Below are 17,427 nucleotides of genomic sequence, written 5' to 3'. Positions count from 1 at the left end.
CCACATCCAGTCTTTCCTTAAACACCTCCAGGGTGTAATTCCACCACGTCCCTGGGCAGCCCATTCCAATGCCTGACAAACTTTTCCCTGAAGAAATTCTTCCTGACGTCCAACCTAATCCTTCACTGGTTGCCAGGGAGAACAGGTCGACTCCCACCTGGCTATAACCTCCTTTCAGGAAGTTGTGGATGTCTCGGGACAGCCCTGGGAGGTGTGAAAGTGCCCCAGGACAGCCAGGGGCAGTTTGCAAAAGGGTGTCCAGCACCAGCCTCAGGAGTCTCGGGGGAGGCATCCTGGGACAGCCCTGGGGGGCTCCAGGGGTAACCCCAGGCAGCTCGTGGGGTGTCTGTGAGGATGCTCTGGAGCAGCCTTTGCAGGAGCTGGGGTGACCCTGGAGCAGCTCTGGAGAGGTTCACTAAGGGGTGGTCACAGTCTGTCCCCTGTAGCCCCTTCTCTGGTGTAGGGTGAGATGGGAACCTCAGAGCAGGCTGAGTGTCTGGGGAGACTCCAGAGTTTCTCCAGTATCCAGGCCCTGTGGGTTCCCCAGGGAATAGGGCCACGGATGCAGGGGTCCAACAGGCTGGCCATGCCCCCCCCCACCACCACTTCCCAGCCCTTTTCTGCCTGAGCAGAGCTGGACAATCCAGCCTTGTCCTCAGCGGGTCTGAAGTAGGTCAGGGAGGCTGGACCAAGCCCCTGGGGAGGGGAGTGAGTGGCAGGGGGTGCAGAGGGCCCCAGGCACCTGCCCCAGTAGCCACACCACAAGGTTAGTGCCCACCCCCTGTCCTGATGGGACCCCAGTGTCCCCAGCCCAGGGGATGCAGGTCAACTCCCTAACCCCTCTTTGGTCTCCTGGGGTGGTTCAGGATCCCTCTGCATCCCTGCAGGCTCCACACCCCTTCTGGGAGCCAGGGTCCCATGGGAGCAGGTTGGGGTGGCTAAATCCTGAGGGACAGCACCCAGTATGGAGACCTGGGGACCTGGTTTTGGGAAGCAAGCCAAAAGCTCAGCTGGGTGGGAGCTGTGGGATGAGCACAATGAATAAGGAAGACAGGAGAGGGATTTCTCACCCATTAATTGCAGTTAATGATTGATGAATGTGTTTACTGCAGGAGGCAAAGGTCTGGCAGTGTCAAGATGCAAGTGCAGAGGCAGCATCCCCAGGGACACAGCCACAGGTAAGGGATGTCGGCCCCTATCCCGGCCCCCACGGGCACCTTGCTCCCTGCGGGGGGAGGTGAGGGTGTCTGTCAGCTGTGGAGCTGCCCCCAAGCCCTGGCACAAGGAGGGAGACACTGTGGTCGTGCCGTGGATCGGACTCCAAGCACTGCTTGGGGAGGCCCTGTTGGGCACAAGCAACGGAGCCTCCAGCCATGCCCAGGGCAGGCTCCTGGGGTCCCCCAAGCCCACTCACAGTCTCCTCTACCTGGAGATCAACCCCGTCCTCCCCTCAGGGAGCCCATGCCCCGGCGTGCAGTGTGGAGCCTGGCATTTGCTCACCAGCCCAGCTCAGCAGAGGGGACTGTCCCCACCAGCACCTCTCCTGCCCCGGTGGCTGCTCCCCAGGAGGGATTTGGGGGGCAACCCTCAGTCTCTCAGGCGCTTGTTCCCTGGTGTGTGCCCGCAGGCATCCTGGCAGGATGGCATGGCGTTCATTGGTGCTGCTCCCCTTCCTCCTGGCAACAGGTAAGGACTCTTCTTGGCATCTGGTGTGGGTGGGCAGGAGGTGTTGGAGCTGCTTTCGACCCCCAACACTCTTTCTCAGTTCCCTGGGGGAAGCTGTGACACCAAAACAGCTGCCTACCCCACTGGAGAGCCGGGCTGGGCTGTGGGGAGAACATGGGGGCTGCAGCTGGAAGAGAAGTGCGGTCTGGAGGTGTGGGATCAGCGCAAGGATGTGAGGGCTGGGGGCTTCCCCCGCCTCCCATGGAGACCCAAACCACATCTGGGAGCTGGGGCTGGAGTGGAGGAGGTGCTGCCAGATGTGGGTCTGGGGTCTGCCAGGCTCAGTGATGGTGCTCAGCTCCTCTTCCCTGCAGTTTCAGGCAACACAGTCCCCATCTTCAACACGACCATCTTCTACGTGCCTGAGGACCTGGAGCTGGGTGAGTAGGGCGGTCTCGAGAAGGGCCTGGGGTGTCAGAGGAGTGATTGGGGGGTTCTTGGGCGGGGCCTGACACTGCCTGTGCCCCCAGGCCAGTTTGCTTTCCAGCTGGAGGCTTATGACCTAGACAATGACCCTCTCACCTACCAAATCGGAGGGACAGACGCCTTCTACTTCTCTGTCGACTCCAAATCAGGCAACGTGACACTGAGGAACTCCCTGGACCGTGAGGTGTGGGCAGAGGATGGGGGCAGATTTCTCTGCCTGAGTGGGAGTCTGGGGCTATGGGGATGGAGGGCAGAGCCTGTGGGTCACTCCCTGGTCCCAAAACCCAGCTCCTGGAGGGAGAGTTGTCTGGGAGGAGCATCCTACACAGAGGTTGGGGCTCAGCCATCCAAGGATTGAGCCCTGACCGAGTCCTGCCTTGTGTCACCTCAGCTCCAGGCCAGGCTCACTATCACCGCCAGAGTGTCTGATGGTGTAAATAATGAGGTGAGTGCTGGGGCAAGGGCTGGGTGGCTGCGGTGGGAAGGGAGCAGGGTCCCAGCCAGCGCCATAGACAAAGCTCAGTGGGAAGGCAGTTGGAAGTGGGTGGGTGATGCTGGCTGGCTGGCCAGGGTGGGCATGGGGTGCCAGAACTGCATCCAGCTCTGCTGGCCACCATCTCACACAGCCATCCTGTGCCCTCTCTGACACCCGGTAGGTCTCCCAAAAGATGATCATCATCGTGGAGGACCGTAATGACAACGCCCCGGTCTTCCAGTTCCTGCCGTATAACGCCTTCATCCCCGAGGTACCTTCCTGGGACCTCCCAGCCCCCATGGGCAGCAGGGCAAGGGTGCCAGGTGGCTCCTGTGGCGTGGGGGTGCCAGCAGGGGGACAACAACGGGCTGGGAACTGTATGACCCCACACCTGGGTGTGTGGTGACGCTGTGTCTGGGCGTGGGGTCACCGAGGGTGCAGCCAGCACCTGGGAGCACTCCGTGACAGGGCAATTCCCGATGGGAGCCTCTGCGTCACCCTGAGGCGCTGGAATATGGCTGGGACTCTGCCCTTGCAATGAGTTTCTGTTCAGGGTGTGCCCCAAGCTGCCTCTCAGCCCAGGACAGGGTGACACTGGATCAAGGTGTAGATGGGGTGTGGGGCTGAGTCCTACCCCCATCCAGCAACTCCAGGGCTGGCATGCAGCCCCTGCTCCCAGGGAGCCTCAGGGAGGGTAGCAAGGGGATTCAGGCTTGTCCCTGTGTGTCCCATGGCACTGGGCAGCAGGGCCAGAGCATCCCAGAGCAGGGCTGGCAGGGTCCGAGCCCAGCATCACCCCCTGCTCTGCCACCACCCTGCCCAGAACACGAGCCTGCACAGCATCATCTACACCGTGTTTGCCAACGACAGCGACACCGGGAACGCCTCCAAAGTCAGCTACGGCATCGAGGAGGTGAGCACAGAGTGTTGTGGAGTGGGCCACACCATACCCAAACCCCACCCCTGGGCCACCCCTGTGGGGCTGAGGTGCTGGGGGACATGGCCAGGGCAGCCCCATGTCTCTGGGGGAGCAGGGATGTTTTGGGTCAGGACCCACCGGGCAATGGGTGCAAGGTGCTGAACAGTTGCAGGCCAGGGATGAGCCAGGTTGTAAGGGGTCCCCATGAGCCAAGCCTGGCAGAAGGATGGGGATTGAGCCCCCATCTCTTCTGGGACACCTCTGCTTCCTGCCTTGATGACACAGGCTGATGTCCGCTGCTCAGGTAATCCCAGACAACACAAAGAACCACCAGCTCTTCTACATCCTGCCCAATGGGAGTGTGGTTCTCAATGGCTCACTGGACTATGCCACGAACACATTCTACCAGATCAAGATCCTCGCCAAGGTGGGGACCAGCCGGGCTGTGGGTGCAGGGCTGCCAGGTAAGGGGCTGTGGGACTGACAGGTGCTTTGCTTCTCAGGACAGCGGGGGATTGCTGCACAACAATTGGATTGTCCAGCAGAGCTTTAACTACCTGTCCCTGACCATTGAAGACGTGCCCAACCTGGACCCACGGTTCCTCAATGAGCCCTACTCAGGCTCTGTGCCTGAGAACTGTGACCTGGTCAGGAGCCTGCCTGCCCCAGTGTCATGTCCCTGCCCCTGGCCCTCCCTGGGGGCTCTGACGCCCTGAAGTGTCTGGGCCACCAGGCCTGTGGGCAGTTGGAGATGTCATAGGTCCTGCTCTGATGGCCATGTCCCCACAGGGCACCACTGTGCTGACTGTCACCGCCATGGACCGAGACACAGGGGTGAATGATGAAATCTTGTACAGCATCACCAGTGAGTGATGGGGCAGAATGGGACAGGCAGGGGATGGCACGGTGGAATGAGCAGGAGGGGTGCTCAGGCAGCAAGGGGGACCCTGGAAACTGGTTCTGGGCACCCAAGCTCTGCCAGCCTGACCTACTGGAAGAGAGAGGGCCAGGCCTGCCTTTCCCAGTGGCTGTCACTGGTTCCTGCTGTCCCCTTGTCCTAGATGCCAGTGTTCCTTTTGTTATCAATGTCACAACGGGCACCATCACTGTGAGTGAGCCCCTGGACCGTGAGCAGCTGCCAAGTGAGGAAGTGCTGCTGGAAGTCACAGTGAGTAGGAGGTAGCAAGGGGAACCCCATCCTCTTCCTCTCCCTGGGCCTCTCCAACCTGCTCTCTCCTCCTGCCCAGGCACGTGAGAAGAACCTGGATATCTACGGCAAGGAGGCCCAGACCAGCACCCTGGTGACAGTCTTGGTGACTGATGTCAATGACAACAAGCCCCAGTTCTACAACTGCTCCCTGTCCAGCTGCAACTTCTCTGCCAGTGCCCAGGACAACTTCATGGGCAACATCATAGAGCACTCCTCCTTCAGACTGCCTGTGTCCAACCTCAACATCATTGCCCACGACCCAGATAAGGTAGGAGCCCGTCCACAGGGCTGAGCTGTGGTGCAGGTGTCTGTCCTGGCTGCACCACTCACCCTCACTCTTGTCTCTCCCTGGCAGGGCATCAACAGCAGTTTTGAGCTGAGCCTGCAGGGTCCAAATGCCGCCGCCTTCTCTGTGTTCCCCACAACTATTGTGGGCTCAGGGGAAGTCCAGATCCTGGTGCAAAACTCATCCTTAGTGGACTATGAGATAAGCCATGTCATGGTGGTGCAGGTGGGACTTGTAGGGCTGGCCTGCTGTGGTGGGGGAGTTCCTGCTCCCTGCATGCACTGGGGCACATTGGGGCACAGCCCTTCTATTTTTGGGAGCCAACGCAGAACAGGGCTCTGCCCTGGCAGCTTGTGTGGTGCAGGGGAGCTGGGCTAGAGTGTGACAGGTCTCTCTAATGTCTGGGGACCCATGTGAGACACAGTCCCTTCTCAATCCTGCAGATCATTGCTAATGACACGGGGAACCCCACAGACTGCTGCTCCACGGCCACCGTGACCATCGACCTCATCGACACCAATGACCACAACCCTGAGTTCCCCCAGAGCACCTACAACCTGACTGTGATGGAGAACAGCCCTGACGGCACCATCATCTCCCCAAACATCACGGTCAGGCACTGAGCAGGGAGTGGGCACAGCTTACATCCCCAAGCAGGGCACTGGGCACACCTGGCACTTCTAGTACAGCTTGTGCTGAGGACACTGATCTCTTCATGTACACAGGAAGGAGTCAGGGCCAGTGGGTACTCAAGGGTGGGACCCCTTTCCTATCAGGGCCACATTTTTTGGGGTGCTCATTGCCAGCAGCCACTGTCCCAGACTCATCACTGCTTTGAGGTCTGAAACAGATTCACAAGATGCTTCTTTCTGTCTGTTAGGCCTATGATCCAGACAGCGGTATCCTGGGCCAGATCACCTACCAGCTGCTGCCAGAGAGCATGTACGTAAGGGCAGAGCCAGCCACAACCAGGGCATCATCCTGGAGAGGGGGCTCCAGGCCTGAGCCCCAGTGATGGCTCTGTGTATGCCACAGCCGTAAAATCTTCACCGTGAACGCCACAACGGGGGCACTGCTGGTGCACAACGGGAGCTTGCTGGACCGGGAGACTCGCTCCATCTACTACGCCAACCTCCAGGCCAAGGATGGGGGCAACCTGGTGGGCACTGCAGTGCTGGAGATCACTGTGCTGGATGCCAATGACATGGCGCCCGTCATCATTGGCTCCTACTTCATCTCGGTGGAAGAGGGGCAGAACGTTAGTACACAGATCCAGGTGGGTACCAACAGAGGTGGAGGGGTTGAGGGATTGTCAGAGAGCAGGGACTGTCCCTGGAGTGCCTGACAGCCCCATTTCAAATGCTGACCTTTTCAGGCCATCGACAACGACGAGCCTGACAGCCTCAACAGCAAATTGGGCTTCAAGATCTTGCCAGGACTGTTCAGCAACAACTTTACCATCGATGCAGACACAGGTGAGATGCACAGCAAGGAGCCGCTGGACCGCGAGGCCTTGGAAGATGAGCGTGGACAGATGGTGGTGGCAGTGATGGTGTATGACCACGGCGAGCCACAGCTGAGCACCATGGTGAACGTCACCATCACCGTGGGGGTGAGCCCTGGGTACAAGCAGGGACAAGCTGGGGCAGGATGGGGCTTGGAACTGGGATGGATGGGCAGGGCAGGGATGTGGAATCCCTGGCTGTGGCAGAGGTGCTGTGTCTCCAGGCTTTCTGTGGGGGCAGAGTGAAGAGTTGATGCAGGGAGGCAGGAGAGGGCTTGTGTAGCTCCTGCCTGTGGGCAGGCAGGTGCCCACACTCTTGTCCCCAGCCGGCTGTGGGGAACCCTGTTTCCTGAAAGGGCTGCAGCCATGGGCTTTGTCTCCTGCAGGACCTGAACGACAACATTCCCGTGTTCCTCAACCAGTCCTATGAGTACTCAGTCTTTGAAGACTCTCCAGGTAGAAGCTGCATGGCCAGTCTTGTGGGACCAGCAGTGGCCCTGAGTCAGTGCCCACTGCCCACTGCGTGTCTGTCTCCACCTGCAGGGTCCTTCGTGGGCGAGGTGAAGGCCACAGATGCCGACCGGACAGAGATCAATTCCCGCATTTCATTCCAACTTGAAAGAAGCACTGGCTCCAGCAACTTCTTGATCCGCTCATCCCGCCTGGGGCCGGGGAACTACAGCGGGCAGCTGTTTGTAGACCCTGACATGTCCCTGGACTATGACACCCTGCAGCAGAAATTCTTCACCTTGACAGTGCTGGCGGAGAACACGGCCGCAGACAATGCAGGGGACAAGGCCAACGTCTCAGTGATGGTCCACATCCTAGACATCAATGACGAGTCCCCCACCATCCTGCCAGACTCACTGCAGGACGTGTCAGTGGCTGAGAACGGGACGCAGCAGGGTCTGATCCACACGCTGAACGCCTTCGACCCCGACACCAACCACTCGCTGGTCTTCGAGGAGCTGGCGGTCACCTGCTTCAAGGGGGACAGCAGTGCTGAGGACGTGTGCTGGGACTGGTTCGTGCTGACACCCAATGGCACGGTGCTGGTGAACAGCTCAGACATCGACTACGAGGTGTGTGACAGGGTTCTGCTCACGCTGCGGGCTGAAGACCTGTACACTGAGAGGGGCAACCGCTACAGCCAGAACGGTACGGCCCCCACTGCCCGCTCCTTCCACCACCACTGGGCACAGCAGGTGCTGGGACCTGCCTCTCCCACCTCCCATGAGAAGCTGTGGGCAGCAGGGCGGGAGCTGGGTGGTTTGGCTATGGAGGGAAGGTGTCCCCAGCCCTTTTGATCTGAGCCTGCTGGGAGGACAGGGCTCCTACAGGAAGCAGAGGATGGTGCTGCAGGGCTGGTCTGTTGATGATCGGAGCTCTGCTTTTGGGACCTTTGCAGAAACCCTGAGGATCATCATTATTGATGTGAATGACAACACGCCGGTCTTCGAGGCCATCTCAGAGACTTTTGGTGAGCAGCTGGGGTTGGCACATCACGTGGGCTCCTCGCTGCATCCACACATGCCCTGCCACGCTCACCAGCAGTGAGGATCTTCCCTGAGCCCAGGGCAGGGCTGTGAGCAGTGGGGGGGCCAGGCTGGGGTTACTCAGTGCTTTCCATGAGGGCTGTGGGGCCAAGGGCAGCAGTGGGGGCTTAGAACCCTGGGGCTGTGTAGGCATGGGGTCTGCAGCAAGTCTGGCTGCTCACCAGCATGACTGCACCATCCATCGGTCTGTTCCTGGCAGTGGTTGTCCCCGAAATCTCTCCTGAGAACCTGCAAGTGGCTACTGTGAAGGTGAGGAGCCACCTACCTGTATCTGTCAGTCCATGGAGCCTTGTTCACCTGTCCCCACCATGGGCAGGCAGGGACCATTCACACCCGTGCTCCTGCCATGCTCTGTCCCTGCAGGCCACAGATGCTGACTCAGGGCAGGGGGGAATCATCACCTTCTCCATCATCAGTGTGGTGCTTGTGGAGGACAACGGGGCCAGTCGGCCCTTTGAGAACCTCTTCAAGGTGTCGACAACGCTCAACAAGGGCACCTACGTCGGGAGTATCCAGTGAGGCCATGGGTCTGGGCCAGGGTGGGGGATGCAACTGCTGCAGGGCCAGGGTGGGCTGGAAAGGGGACAAAGCCTTTCTGGAGTCCTGTCTGGACATGGAAGTAGGGTGGAGCTTGAGGGATGGCAGTGCCATCCTGGGGACATCCTGTGCAGCTCAGTGGGATCGCTGATGTCCCTGTCCTCACAGGGTGGCCAGCAACCTTGATGAATCACTGAAGGGGCAGTACAAGGTGACAGTGGAGGCTTACGACGGCCAGGAACCGGTGCACAGAGCACAGACTGTGCTGGATGTGAGTGTCACCCCCATCCCGCATCCCAGGCCGCCACACACCCGGCCCAGCCCCGCTCACCCCTGCTCCCCACACGCAGATCTTCACGGTGGATCAGAGCTACCGCGTTCGGCTCCAGTTCGTGACAATGGTGGAAGAAGTCCAGAGTAACTCCGAAAGTATTAAATTGTAAGGGGTGCTGGGCCAGGGCTAGGTGTGCACAGCTGGACCCACCAGCTGTGTCTCTCAGCTTCACGGACTGTGAACACAGTGGGCCAGGCAGGTCCCCACCAGAGCAGGGGCTCCATCTGCTTCCTGTGCCCATGAGCAGAACACCAGGATGTCCAGCCCAGCTTGCCCCATCTCTCTTGTTCCTAGGGCCTTGACCACCGTGACCAAGGCAGCAGTCTACGTGGTGGCCATCCGACGCCTTGAGGACACCGCTTACACCCAGTGAGTGGCGGTGAGGAAGGGGACATGGTGGTGGCATCAAGAGTGTCACCCTGGGGCAGGGCACCACACTCCCCCCATCTCTCTGACTCTGCAGGGTGGATGCCAAGTCAGTGATGGAGGCCTACTTCGTGTACAGCAATGGCACTGCCCTGGACGTCAACGACGTGAGCAGGTGAGTGCTGGGGCTGTACATGGGCACTGCCACGTGCTGGAAGCACCCCAGCTGCTCACACCTCTGCTTTCCTTGGCAGACTCATACTGTCTGACGCGCTGGGCTTGGCTGAGCTGGTGAAACTGGGCCTAGCTGTCATTGTGAGTGGGGGAAGGCAAGGGGCACAGGGAGAGGGCAACAACCCCATTGGGGCTGGCTGGGAGCATCCACTGGCTGGAACTGTGCCCTCACCCCTGCTCTGTGCCAGGGCCCTGGGGAGGTGACAAAGCCCACCAAGGAGACGGAGCTGATTGGCATCATCGCAGGATTGGCAGCATTCCTGCTTATCTTCATACTTGTCATGACCCTGGTTTTGGTACTCACCACCAGGAGGTACAGCACTGCCTGCATCCCCTCCTACCACCCCCCACCGCCCCCATCCTCACCAGCACCCCCAGACCCGTCCCCATCCTCCAACCCACTCCTGCCCACCCCATCCCACAGCCCAGCTCCCCCCTGCCCCTATCACCCACCCCATCCCTGGACTTCGCAGCTACAAGAGGAAGCTGAGTGCGATGAAGGCTCTGAAGGTGGCCACAACATTCAACCCTGCCACAGCACAGCAGGGAGCTGGCATCCCTGGGACCAACCAGTACAATGCTGAGGGGTGAGTGGGGGGCTCCTTGCAGCAGGTGGGGAGAGACCAGGCATGTCCACACATCCAGGGGCTGCAGTACTTACCTGCCACCCATCCCTGACCAGGGCCAACCCCATGCTGAACCGCCCGCTCGATCCCTCCCACGACCTGGGCTTCCACGAGGACTCCCTCTCTGTGACCAGGTGAGCTCTATGGGCAGGTCCCAAAGGCCACAGGCTGTCACCTTATGCCTCACTTCTCCAGTGCCTGGGTCCTCTTCTACCTCCCACCCTTCACTCTCCACAGCATGAATTCCCTGGATGAAAATACAGTAAATGCACCAGCGGATGACAACTTTGAGGTCGAGGTAAGTGTGCAAAGAGCTGCCAGTGCTTGGCAGCTGTGAGTCCTGACAGAGCACCCTGCATCCTCTTCTCTCTGCTGTAGTCCCTAGGGCCTCACGGACCCCTTGTGTCCTTTACTCTGCACCCCTCAACAGCCATCAGCTCCTGGGAAGGATGGGTGTCCCTGCCCTACATCTCTGTCCCCATCCCTTCTGACCACGCTCTCCTCCTGCAGCAGGTCAAAATACGGCCAACAGACCCCACTGACAAGGAGGTGCTGGTGGCTGCCCTGAACCTGAAGGAGCCCACCAAAACAGCATACCTCAACACCACCTTCACCACCACAGACTTGTGAGCAGGCTCATGCGGTGCAGCGGGGCCAGAGCGGGACTCGGGCAGCTGCTTTGGTGGTGATATGCTCAGTGTCTGGCAATAAAACTGTTCCACAGGGATCACAGTGTCCTGTGGCCATCAGCCCATCTGCCTGGGGGGCTCAGTCAGCTTGGTGTCATCTCTCCCAGCATGAAGTGCTGGTTTTGGGCCAGCTGGTGCTGAAGGAGAGGTGTCACTGTGGGGCTCAGCCTGGCTTCTTGTCCCCAGGACCCTCTCCACCACGGGGGAGGGAGGTGCAGGCAGCCCCATGCAGAGGTTTGTGCAAGGTTTTATTACCCAACATCCACATTGACAGATTGGTCCTCCCGCCCCTTCCTCCCCCCCCCCCCCCCCCCCCCCCCCCAAAAAGAAATGAAGAGGAAAAACAGAAGAAAATTGGTGATGAAGCTGCAGCGCTGGTGTGCCACAGCTTGGCAGTGCAGGGCTGGAGGTGAGCACAGCCTGGGGCAAGGTGGCAGGGGGATGCCCCAGGGCTCCTGGTCTTCCTGGCACAGCCGTGGCACCACTCCCACAGCCCAAGGCACTGAGCAGAGCCAGGTCCCGGCAAGTGCCACGGCACAGAGCGGGCAATTGCCACGGCCCTGGCTGCCAGCTGGCACTTAAGCAAGCCCTTTGCAGCCCCACAGGGACAAAACCAGCCCAGGACGTACAGTGTGGGTTTAGGTGGGCAAGACTTTACCCTTAACGAGGGAAAATGGCTGCAGTGGTGACTCTGGCACCTCGAGCCCTCCTGCACTTCTGCCCAGAGGGGATGGTGCAGCTCCCCAAGCACCCCTTGTTTGCAGCCTCCTGCCCATCAGGTGCCAGACACAGGCGTGGGCCCCCCTTGCTGTGGCACTGTGGGGCTGGCCCTCTGTATGGGGCCAGGCTGGGGGGCCAAGATCCATGTCCTGACAAGACATGAAGGTGCTGCCAGCCATAGGGATGTTGGCCAACCACAGGGACGTTCACTCCCCCTGCAGACTGACCCTTCACTCCCAACGCTCTTCAGCCTAGCAGAGCACAGGCAATGTAGGAACAGTGTTTGAAAAGATGGTCTCAGCCTCACAAGCCACCATGGAGGAGGTGGCTCCAGGCAGGACGCTCATGGCTGAAAGTGTCTCTTAAAAAGCTCCAAAAATGCAAACACAGTTCAATAAAAGCTCCCCTCCCCCCCACCCTGTAAAACCCCAGCTGTAAAAAGTGGCAGCGTTTTGCAGTCATCGCATCCCCAGCTGCCGTCGGAGAAGAGCGGCCAGCGGGGCCAGTGGGACACGTGCCCGTTGTCCCCAGCACACGGGGCCTTTCCATCACCACTGGGGCAGCTGGACTGGCCTGGAAGCAGGGCACGCTTCATGCCCACCACCAGCCATGGAGAGGATGTGCTGCTTCCAGGCAGGTCGAGCTGGGGGCCATGGGGACAGACTCCCCAAGCACCTCCAGCCATGGTGACAGGGATGAGCAGCTCTCCATCGCACACGTGGTTGTCCCCATTTGAGATCTGTGGCCACATCCTCCCAGCTCCAGGGCACCCACAACACGGCAGTGGGGCAGAGAGGACAGGGCTGCTGGGGGACTGGTGCCTGCTGTGGGCAGCCGTGGGGACCCACGCATGCACAGCCATGGGCTTGTTGGAGTGTGGCCAAGCCCGGGGCTGCTAAAGCAGTGGCAGGGCACCAGTGTCTCTTCAGTGTGGGAAGTGGTGCTGCTGCTCGGGGTGCCAGAGCTCAGGGCAGCCAGCAGCACCCACCCTGAGCCATCTTCGGACCTGTGCCACGGGCAGGAGACACACAGGAGCAGCTGCCTCCATCTGGAAGGAGCCACGTGCTTCCTCGTGCTGAAAAAAGCCACCAAGCACAGAGACAGGCCACCAGTCTCACGTCCCAGGGCACCTCCATGGGGCTACACTCATGGGAGAACCCCAGGCTGACAGGGAGGACCCCAGAAAAGGAGATACCTTGTCCCAGTGTGCAGTGCTCCATCACCACCGCAGCCCTGCACACTGGCACCGGGTGTCTCAGGACGCCGGGGCAGGGACCCATCCCCACCTTCTCTGAGAAGCCCCGAGGCACCCCCGCCCTGCCAGCATGGGCAGCGACTCACTCCATGGCAGGGCCGGCGCGGGAGCAGCACCGGGGCCGCCGGACGTTCTGCAGCAGAGCACGGAAGACACTGGGCTGCCTCTTGGCCTCGCCTTTGCGGGGCCCTCCCTTGACGGAGCCGGTGCGGGTGCTCTGCGGGGTCACCACCACCTGCCGCCCGTGTTCCTCAATCTGCTTCTCGAGGTGCTTTTGGATGGCCATTCCCAGGACCTCCACCTCCATGGAGGCCCCATACACCTCCCACGTCATCCCCTTCTCATCCCAGCTCACCTCCCGGATGGGCTCCGGAGGCTCCTCTTCCACCACCTCCGGCACCGTCCCCTTCACCTGCACCTCAGGGTACGAGGTCTGTGGGGACTTGGCCACTGGTGTCATCGGCCCAGTGGCCACTGAGCGGGTCTCCACGGGCATGGACACCTGCATCTCCGCATCCTTCTTGGAGGGCTCCAGGCGTGGGGCTGCAGAGGCCGTCTCTCTCTTGGGGAAAGTGAAGGCAGTAGCCCCACATGGGGGGCTCATGGGGCTTAAGGCCACCGACACCAGGGACACGCGGCTGTCCACTTGCGTCCCCATGTCTTGTGTCCCAGCGTCCTGGGGTGGGGTCACTTCAAAGGAATAGGATTCACAAAGCTGCTTGGCTGTTTGGGGCTGCTGGCTGCTCCCAGCTCCCACATCCCGGGCTGAGCTCCCCTCGGCTTTGCCCTGGCCCAGAGCAGTGGAGCTCGGACCCGCCTCACTTCGACCCCCAATCCCCACAGTGCTGGTGCTGGGGGGTTCTGCTGTGCCTCCCTGGGGGTTCTTGGGAGCCTCACTGCTCTTTGTCTGGGGAGCAGCACGCAGGGATGACCCTTTGTTGTCCTGGGGCTGCTCCTGGCTTGGAAGCACAGCTGTCCCGGTGCCTGCAGTGGGCTCCACAAATGCCACATGTTTGGCAAGACCCAGCGTGCTCCCCATGTCCTCGCTGGTTGCCTGGAGGCAGGGATCAGGCACGGGGGAAGTGGGGACTGTGTCCTCCTTCTGGGTGTTGGGGACCCCCATCCCTGTGGGACCACAGGCAGGGGCAGCACCACTTGGTCCCCCGCAGCTCCCTGCTGCTACTGACACACTCTGCTCTGCGCTGGTGTCCTGGAGAAGTGTGCCAGCTGGTCCTGCTGGTGATAGCACCTTCTTCTCTGCCTTGGTGCCCTGGGACTCTGGCTCAGCCACACAGCAGGTCCTCATAGCACGGGCTCCCGCAGCACAGCCGGAGCCGGGCAGGCACTCGCCTGCCACTGGGCAGCCGGGGGAGCCGGCACTGGGCTCACAGGAGTCCTCGGCCCCGGCCTGGCGGCTCAGCACCTGCAGCCCCTCGGGCTCCTTAGCGCTGCCCATGCCCAAGGAAGGCTTCTCCCATGCTAGTCCCGCCACGGGTCTGCAAGAGAGAGGATGGGGCAGTGAGGAGCGAGCAGCACATGGACCCCCAGTACACCTCAGCTGCCCACTGTTTTTCTCCATGCCACCCATGACAACAGGTTGGGCGGCCACGCAGAGCACTCACTGTCCCTGGCACAGCCTGTGTGGTGGCACACGGTGCCCAGGCACATGGGAAGGGAGGAACAGTGTCGGCTGCCTACCGTAAAAGTCAGCTTTCTCCCGGTGCAGCAGGACCGGGAGCAGGATCCAGGTGCTGCTGTGGCTGGTGGAGTGGGCGATGCAGTGCAGGCACCCCTGCGGAGAGAGTGTTACCTGGAGAATGGTCCTGGGCACCAGGCTGAGAGCCAGGGGGCTCAGCAGCCCCTTCCTGTCAGCAGGAAGCTGGGCACAGGGAGGGTGAGAGGAAGCTGGGCCTGGGGTCCAAGGGGGGCTGCAGAGAAGGGCAGGAGCACAGGGCAGCCCAAGCCCTTCCCTCTCCACATGAGGGGAACATGGTCTAGTGTCACCCAACTGTTCCCAAACCCTTCCCAGCCCCATGGGGCAGAAGCAGGGTGGGAAGCCCCAAACTTTCCGGCAGCCCCCCAGCTTTGCCAATGCCAGGGCGTCCCTGCAGAGGTGGGGGCACATGCGTCCGGGCAGGCGTGGGGCACTCCATGCCTCCGGACACGGCCACTCGTGGGTCCCGAAAAGGGCAGAGCCGAGAGGACACAGCCGGAGCCGATCGAGTTCCTCCCAAGGGAGGCGACAGGAGCGGGTACCAGGCGGTCGCCGACGTCCCCCAGCAGCGCCGGGCCCGGAGGCGATGATCCCTGCCCGGTCTGTAGGTTCCCACGCAGCACCCCGATCCCCGGAGGGCCGCGCCGCGCCGCACTCGGACCTGCCCCGACAGCATCCCGATCCCTCGGGGCTGTGGCGCCATGCCCGGCACTGATGCTCCGCGGAGGAGCTGCGAGCCCCGGCACACGCGTGTGCACACGCACGGGCACGCACACGCCAGCACATGGCCACGGGCACACCCGCACGCACGGACACGCGTGTGCACGCCCCGGCCCCGCTCCCCCGGCCGAGCCCCGGACAAAGACGGCCCCGCGGCAGCCCCGGCCGGGGGAGGCCGACCCGACCCGCCCCGGCCGCCGCCGCCCGTCCCGGGGCTGCAGCCCACCCCCCCCTCGGGGGTGCCGGTACGGGGCGGGCGGTGGCAGCGCCCGGCCCGGCCCCGCCACGTGCATCCCGGGGCCGCCGGTACCTGCGGAGGAATCGCCCGCCCGGTGCCGTCCCGTCCCGTCCGGTCCCGTCCCGCTCGGCTCGGCTCGGCGCGGCGGCGGCAGCGGCGGCGAGCATGCGTGGGGCGGCGGCGGCGGGGGCGGTACCGTGCCCCGGGCCGCTCCCCCCGGCTGCCGTCCGCCCCGGCGCCCCCAGCAGCAGTGGGGAGGCGAGGGCGAGCCGGCTGCCTCGTGGGGAGTGGGGGTCCCGGCACACCGCATCCCCCCCGGTGTCATCGCTGTCACCACAACGTCCTGCTCTGGGAGTCCCCCACGGTCCCAGAGCCCCCCCCCGGTACCCAAAGCATCACCACCCCGCGTGCCCCAGAGACGAGCATCCCGGCACTCCCCGCTGCGCTCGGGCACAGCAGGACACACGGCCGGGACCGGTAGAGTCAGGGGGTCCCAAACGTTAGCGTAGGACCCGTGGGTGGGGGTGACAGCAACACAGAGCCCAGTCCCCCTCCTACCTGGTGATGGAGACGGCCGCTTCCCTCCCGGGCATTACCGGGGAGGGGGCTGCACCCCAGTCAGCCCGAGGGACCGGGACAACGTGCCAGCGTGGCGGGATGGAGATGGGCGAGTACCCCTCGCCCGAGGGTGGGGGAGGACGGGGAGAGAAGAACGGCCCCGTCTCGCTCCCGGCAGCGCTTGCCTCTGCTCCCGGGCTCAGGCTTTGTCTAACTCCTTCCCACGCACTCCCGCTCGCGCTGCGGGGGGGAAGGCGGCCTGCTCGCCTCACTTGCATCCCTGCATCCCCCCCAAAACCTCCAGCATACCCCCCAGACTTCCCACTGCCCCTCATCACCCTATGGGACCAGGGTCCCCCACCGACCCAGGGATGTCAGCACAGAGACAGGAGCTATAGATCTACGAGGTCTGGGGGGGCTGGGTGCTAAGGTTAGACAGTGTTCCCCATCTTGGAGATAACGTTAGCACCAGTCCCCCAGCCCTATAGATCTATAGGGTTAGGCTGGTTCCATGGGAGCTGGCACACCTGGTTGCTTGGAGACAAGGGAGGCTGGAAATGCTTCTTTCAGTAAACAGCCAGCCTGGAACAAAACCCCGAAGGCTAAAAATAGGGAGGCAGGATATGGAAATTAAATAAAAATCCTTGCCCCCTTCCCTCACTGGGGCAGAACGAGGCACCCCAGTGTCACCGCCAGGCACTCCAGTAGATGGTTGGAGAGGCTGGAGTGGGGGGTGTACCCTGCACTCATCAATGTGTTCCCTCCTCGAGGTGTTTGTCCCCACGTTTGTGTGCTGCGTGCTGGTTCCAGTCCTGCAGCATTGACTGGACCCAGCTGCATGCCTGCAGCGATGGGGGAACTACCTTAGTGTGATGCACAGGTGTGGGGTTACATCCCATGGTGCCCCATGTGGGATCAGACCCAGTCCCCGGCACATTCCCTTTTGGGTCCAAGGGACACCATGGACTGGGGCAAGTCCTGGCAGAGGAGGGGACAAACGCCTCCTGGCCTCTGGCTGGGACTTCACCGCAAGCAGGAGGCTGCGGGGTCACATCCTGCTGCCATTTGCTTCCACCTGCCTCCCTCAGCTCTGCCGGCAGCGTCTCTCCCCATCCCCATCGTTATCTTGCCACCAGCGTGCCCCCGTCCCACCAGACCTGGCCGGGGGGGGAGAGGAGAGGTGGGGGGGGAGGGGGGGGGTCATGGGGAGCATCCTCCCCTCCCCGCAGGCAGCCTTCATCCCAGGCTGGCTGCCTCCTCCTCCTCCTCTCCCCGCCCGGGCACCTCAGGGCTGGCAGGAGAACAATAGCGAGGAGGATGAGTAAGATGGTCCCC

At 61.9% G+C, this 17,427-nt stretch overlaps 2 protein-coding genes across 6 annotated transcripts; one reads left to right on the top strand and one right to left on the bottom strand.

Annotated features, from left to right (window-relative positions):
• The first annotated feature begins 681 nt into the window (after nt 1-681).
• Nucleotides 682-10,925, top strand: CDHR2 (cadherin related family member 2). Of its 4 annotated transcripts, none has more exons than XM_032125185.1 (33): nt 682-766; nt 1,113-1,178; nt 1,628-1,686; nt 2,040-2,105; nt 2,196-2,335; nt 2,543-2,596; nt 2,808-2,897; nt 3,450-3,539; nt 3,850-3,972; nt 4,049-4,192; nt 4,335-4,410; nt 4,607-4,713; nt 4,793-5,023; nt 5,111-5,266; nt 5,485-5,652; nt 5,922-5,983; nt 6,077-6,317; nt 6,417-6,653; nt 6,932-7,001; nt 7,089-7,703; nt 7,954-8,025; nt 8,301-8,350; nt 8,465-8,616; nt 8,807-8,909; nt 8,989-9,077; nt 9,267-9,341; nt 9,436-9,513; nt 9,593-9,653; nt 9,761-9,885; nt 10,046-10,159; nt 10,255-10,332; nt 10,436-10,496; nt 10,709-10,925. In XM_032125185.1, exons 2-33 carry the CDS (start codon nt 1,138-1,140, stop codon nt 10,826-10,828), a joined length of 3,948 nt encoding a protein of 1,315 aa, XP_031981076.1. In that variant the 5' UTR covers nt 682-766; nt 1,113-1,137; the 3' UTR covers nt 10,829-10,925. The 4 variants fall into 4 exon arrangements, with proteins under 4 accessions (XP_031981076.1, XP_031981075.1, XP_031981074.1 ...); XM_032125184.1 differs by lacking the exon at nt 682-766 and adding an exon at nt 780-824 and having other exon boundaries at nt 10,712-10,925; XM_032125183.1 differs by lacking the exon at nt 682-766 and adding an exon at nt 780-824.
• A 193-nt stretch (nt 10,926-11,118) lies between these two features.
• GPRIN1 (G protein regulated inducer of neurite outgrowth 1) lies at nt 11,119-16,347 on the bottom strand. Of its 2 annotated transcripts, none has more exons than XM_032125187.1 (3): nt 16,093-16,347; nt 14,561-14,654; nt 11,119-14,358 (listed from the first exon to the last, which is right to left on the bottom strand). In XM_032125187.1, exon 3 carries the CDS (start codon nt 14,316-14,318, stop codon nt 12,945-12,947), a length of 1,374 nt encoding a protein of 457 aa, XP_031981078.1. In that variant the 5' UTR covers nt 14,319-14,358; nt 14,561-14,654; nt 16,093-16,347; the 3' UTR covers nt 11,119-12,944. The 2 variants fall into 2 exon arrangements, with proteins under 2 accessions (XP_031981078.1, XP_031981079.1); XM_032125188.1 differs by lacking the exon at nt 16,093-16,347 and adding an exon at nt 15,607-15,691.
• Nucleotides 16,348-17,427: the final 1,080 nt, after the last annotated feature.

This window comes from Corvus moneduloides, chromosome 15, assembly GCF_009650955.1.
Source record: "Corvus moneduloides isolate bCorMon1 chromosome 15, bCorMon1.pri, whole genome shotgun sequence".
NCBI lineage: Eukaryota > Metazoa > Chordata > Aves > Passeriformes > Corvidae > Corvus > Corvus moneduloides.
Note: the sequence above shows the minus strand (reverse complement) of the source record. Positions and strands in the feature narration are given on the sequence as shown.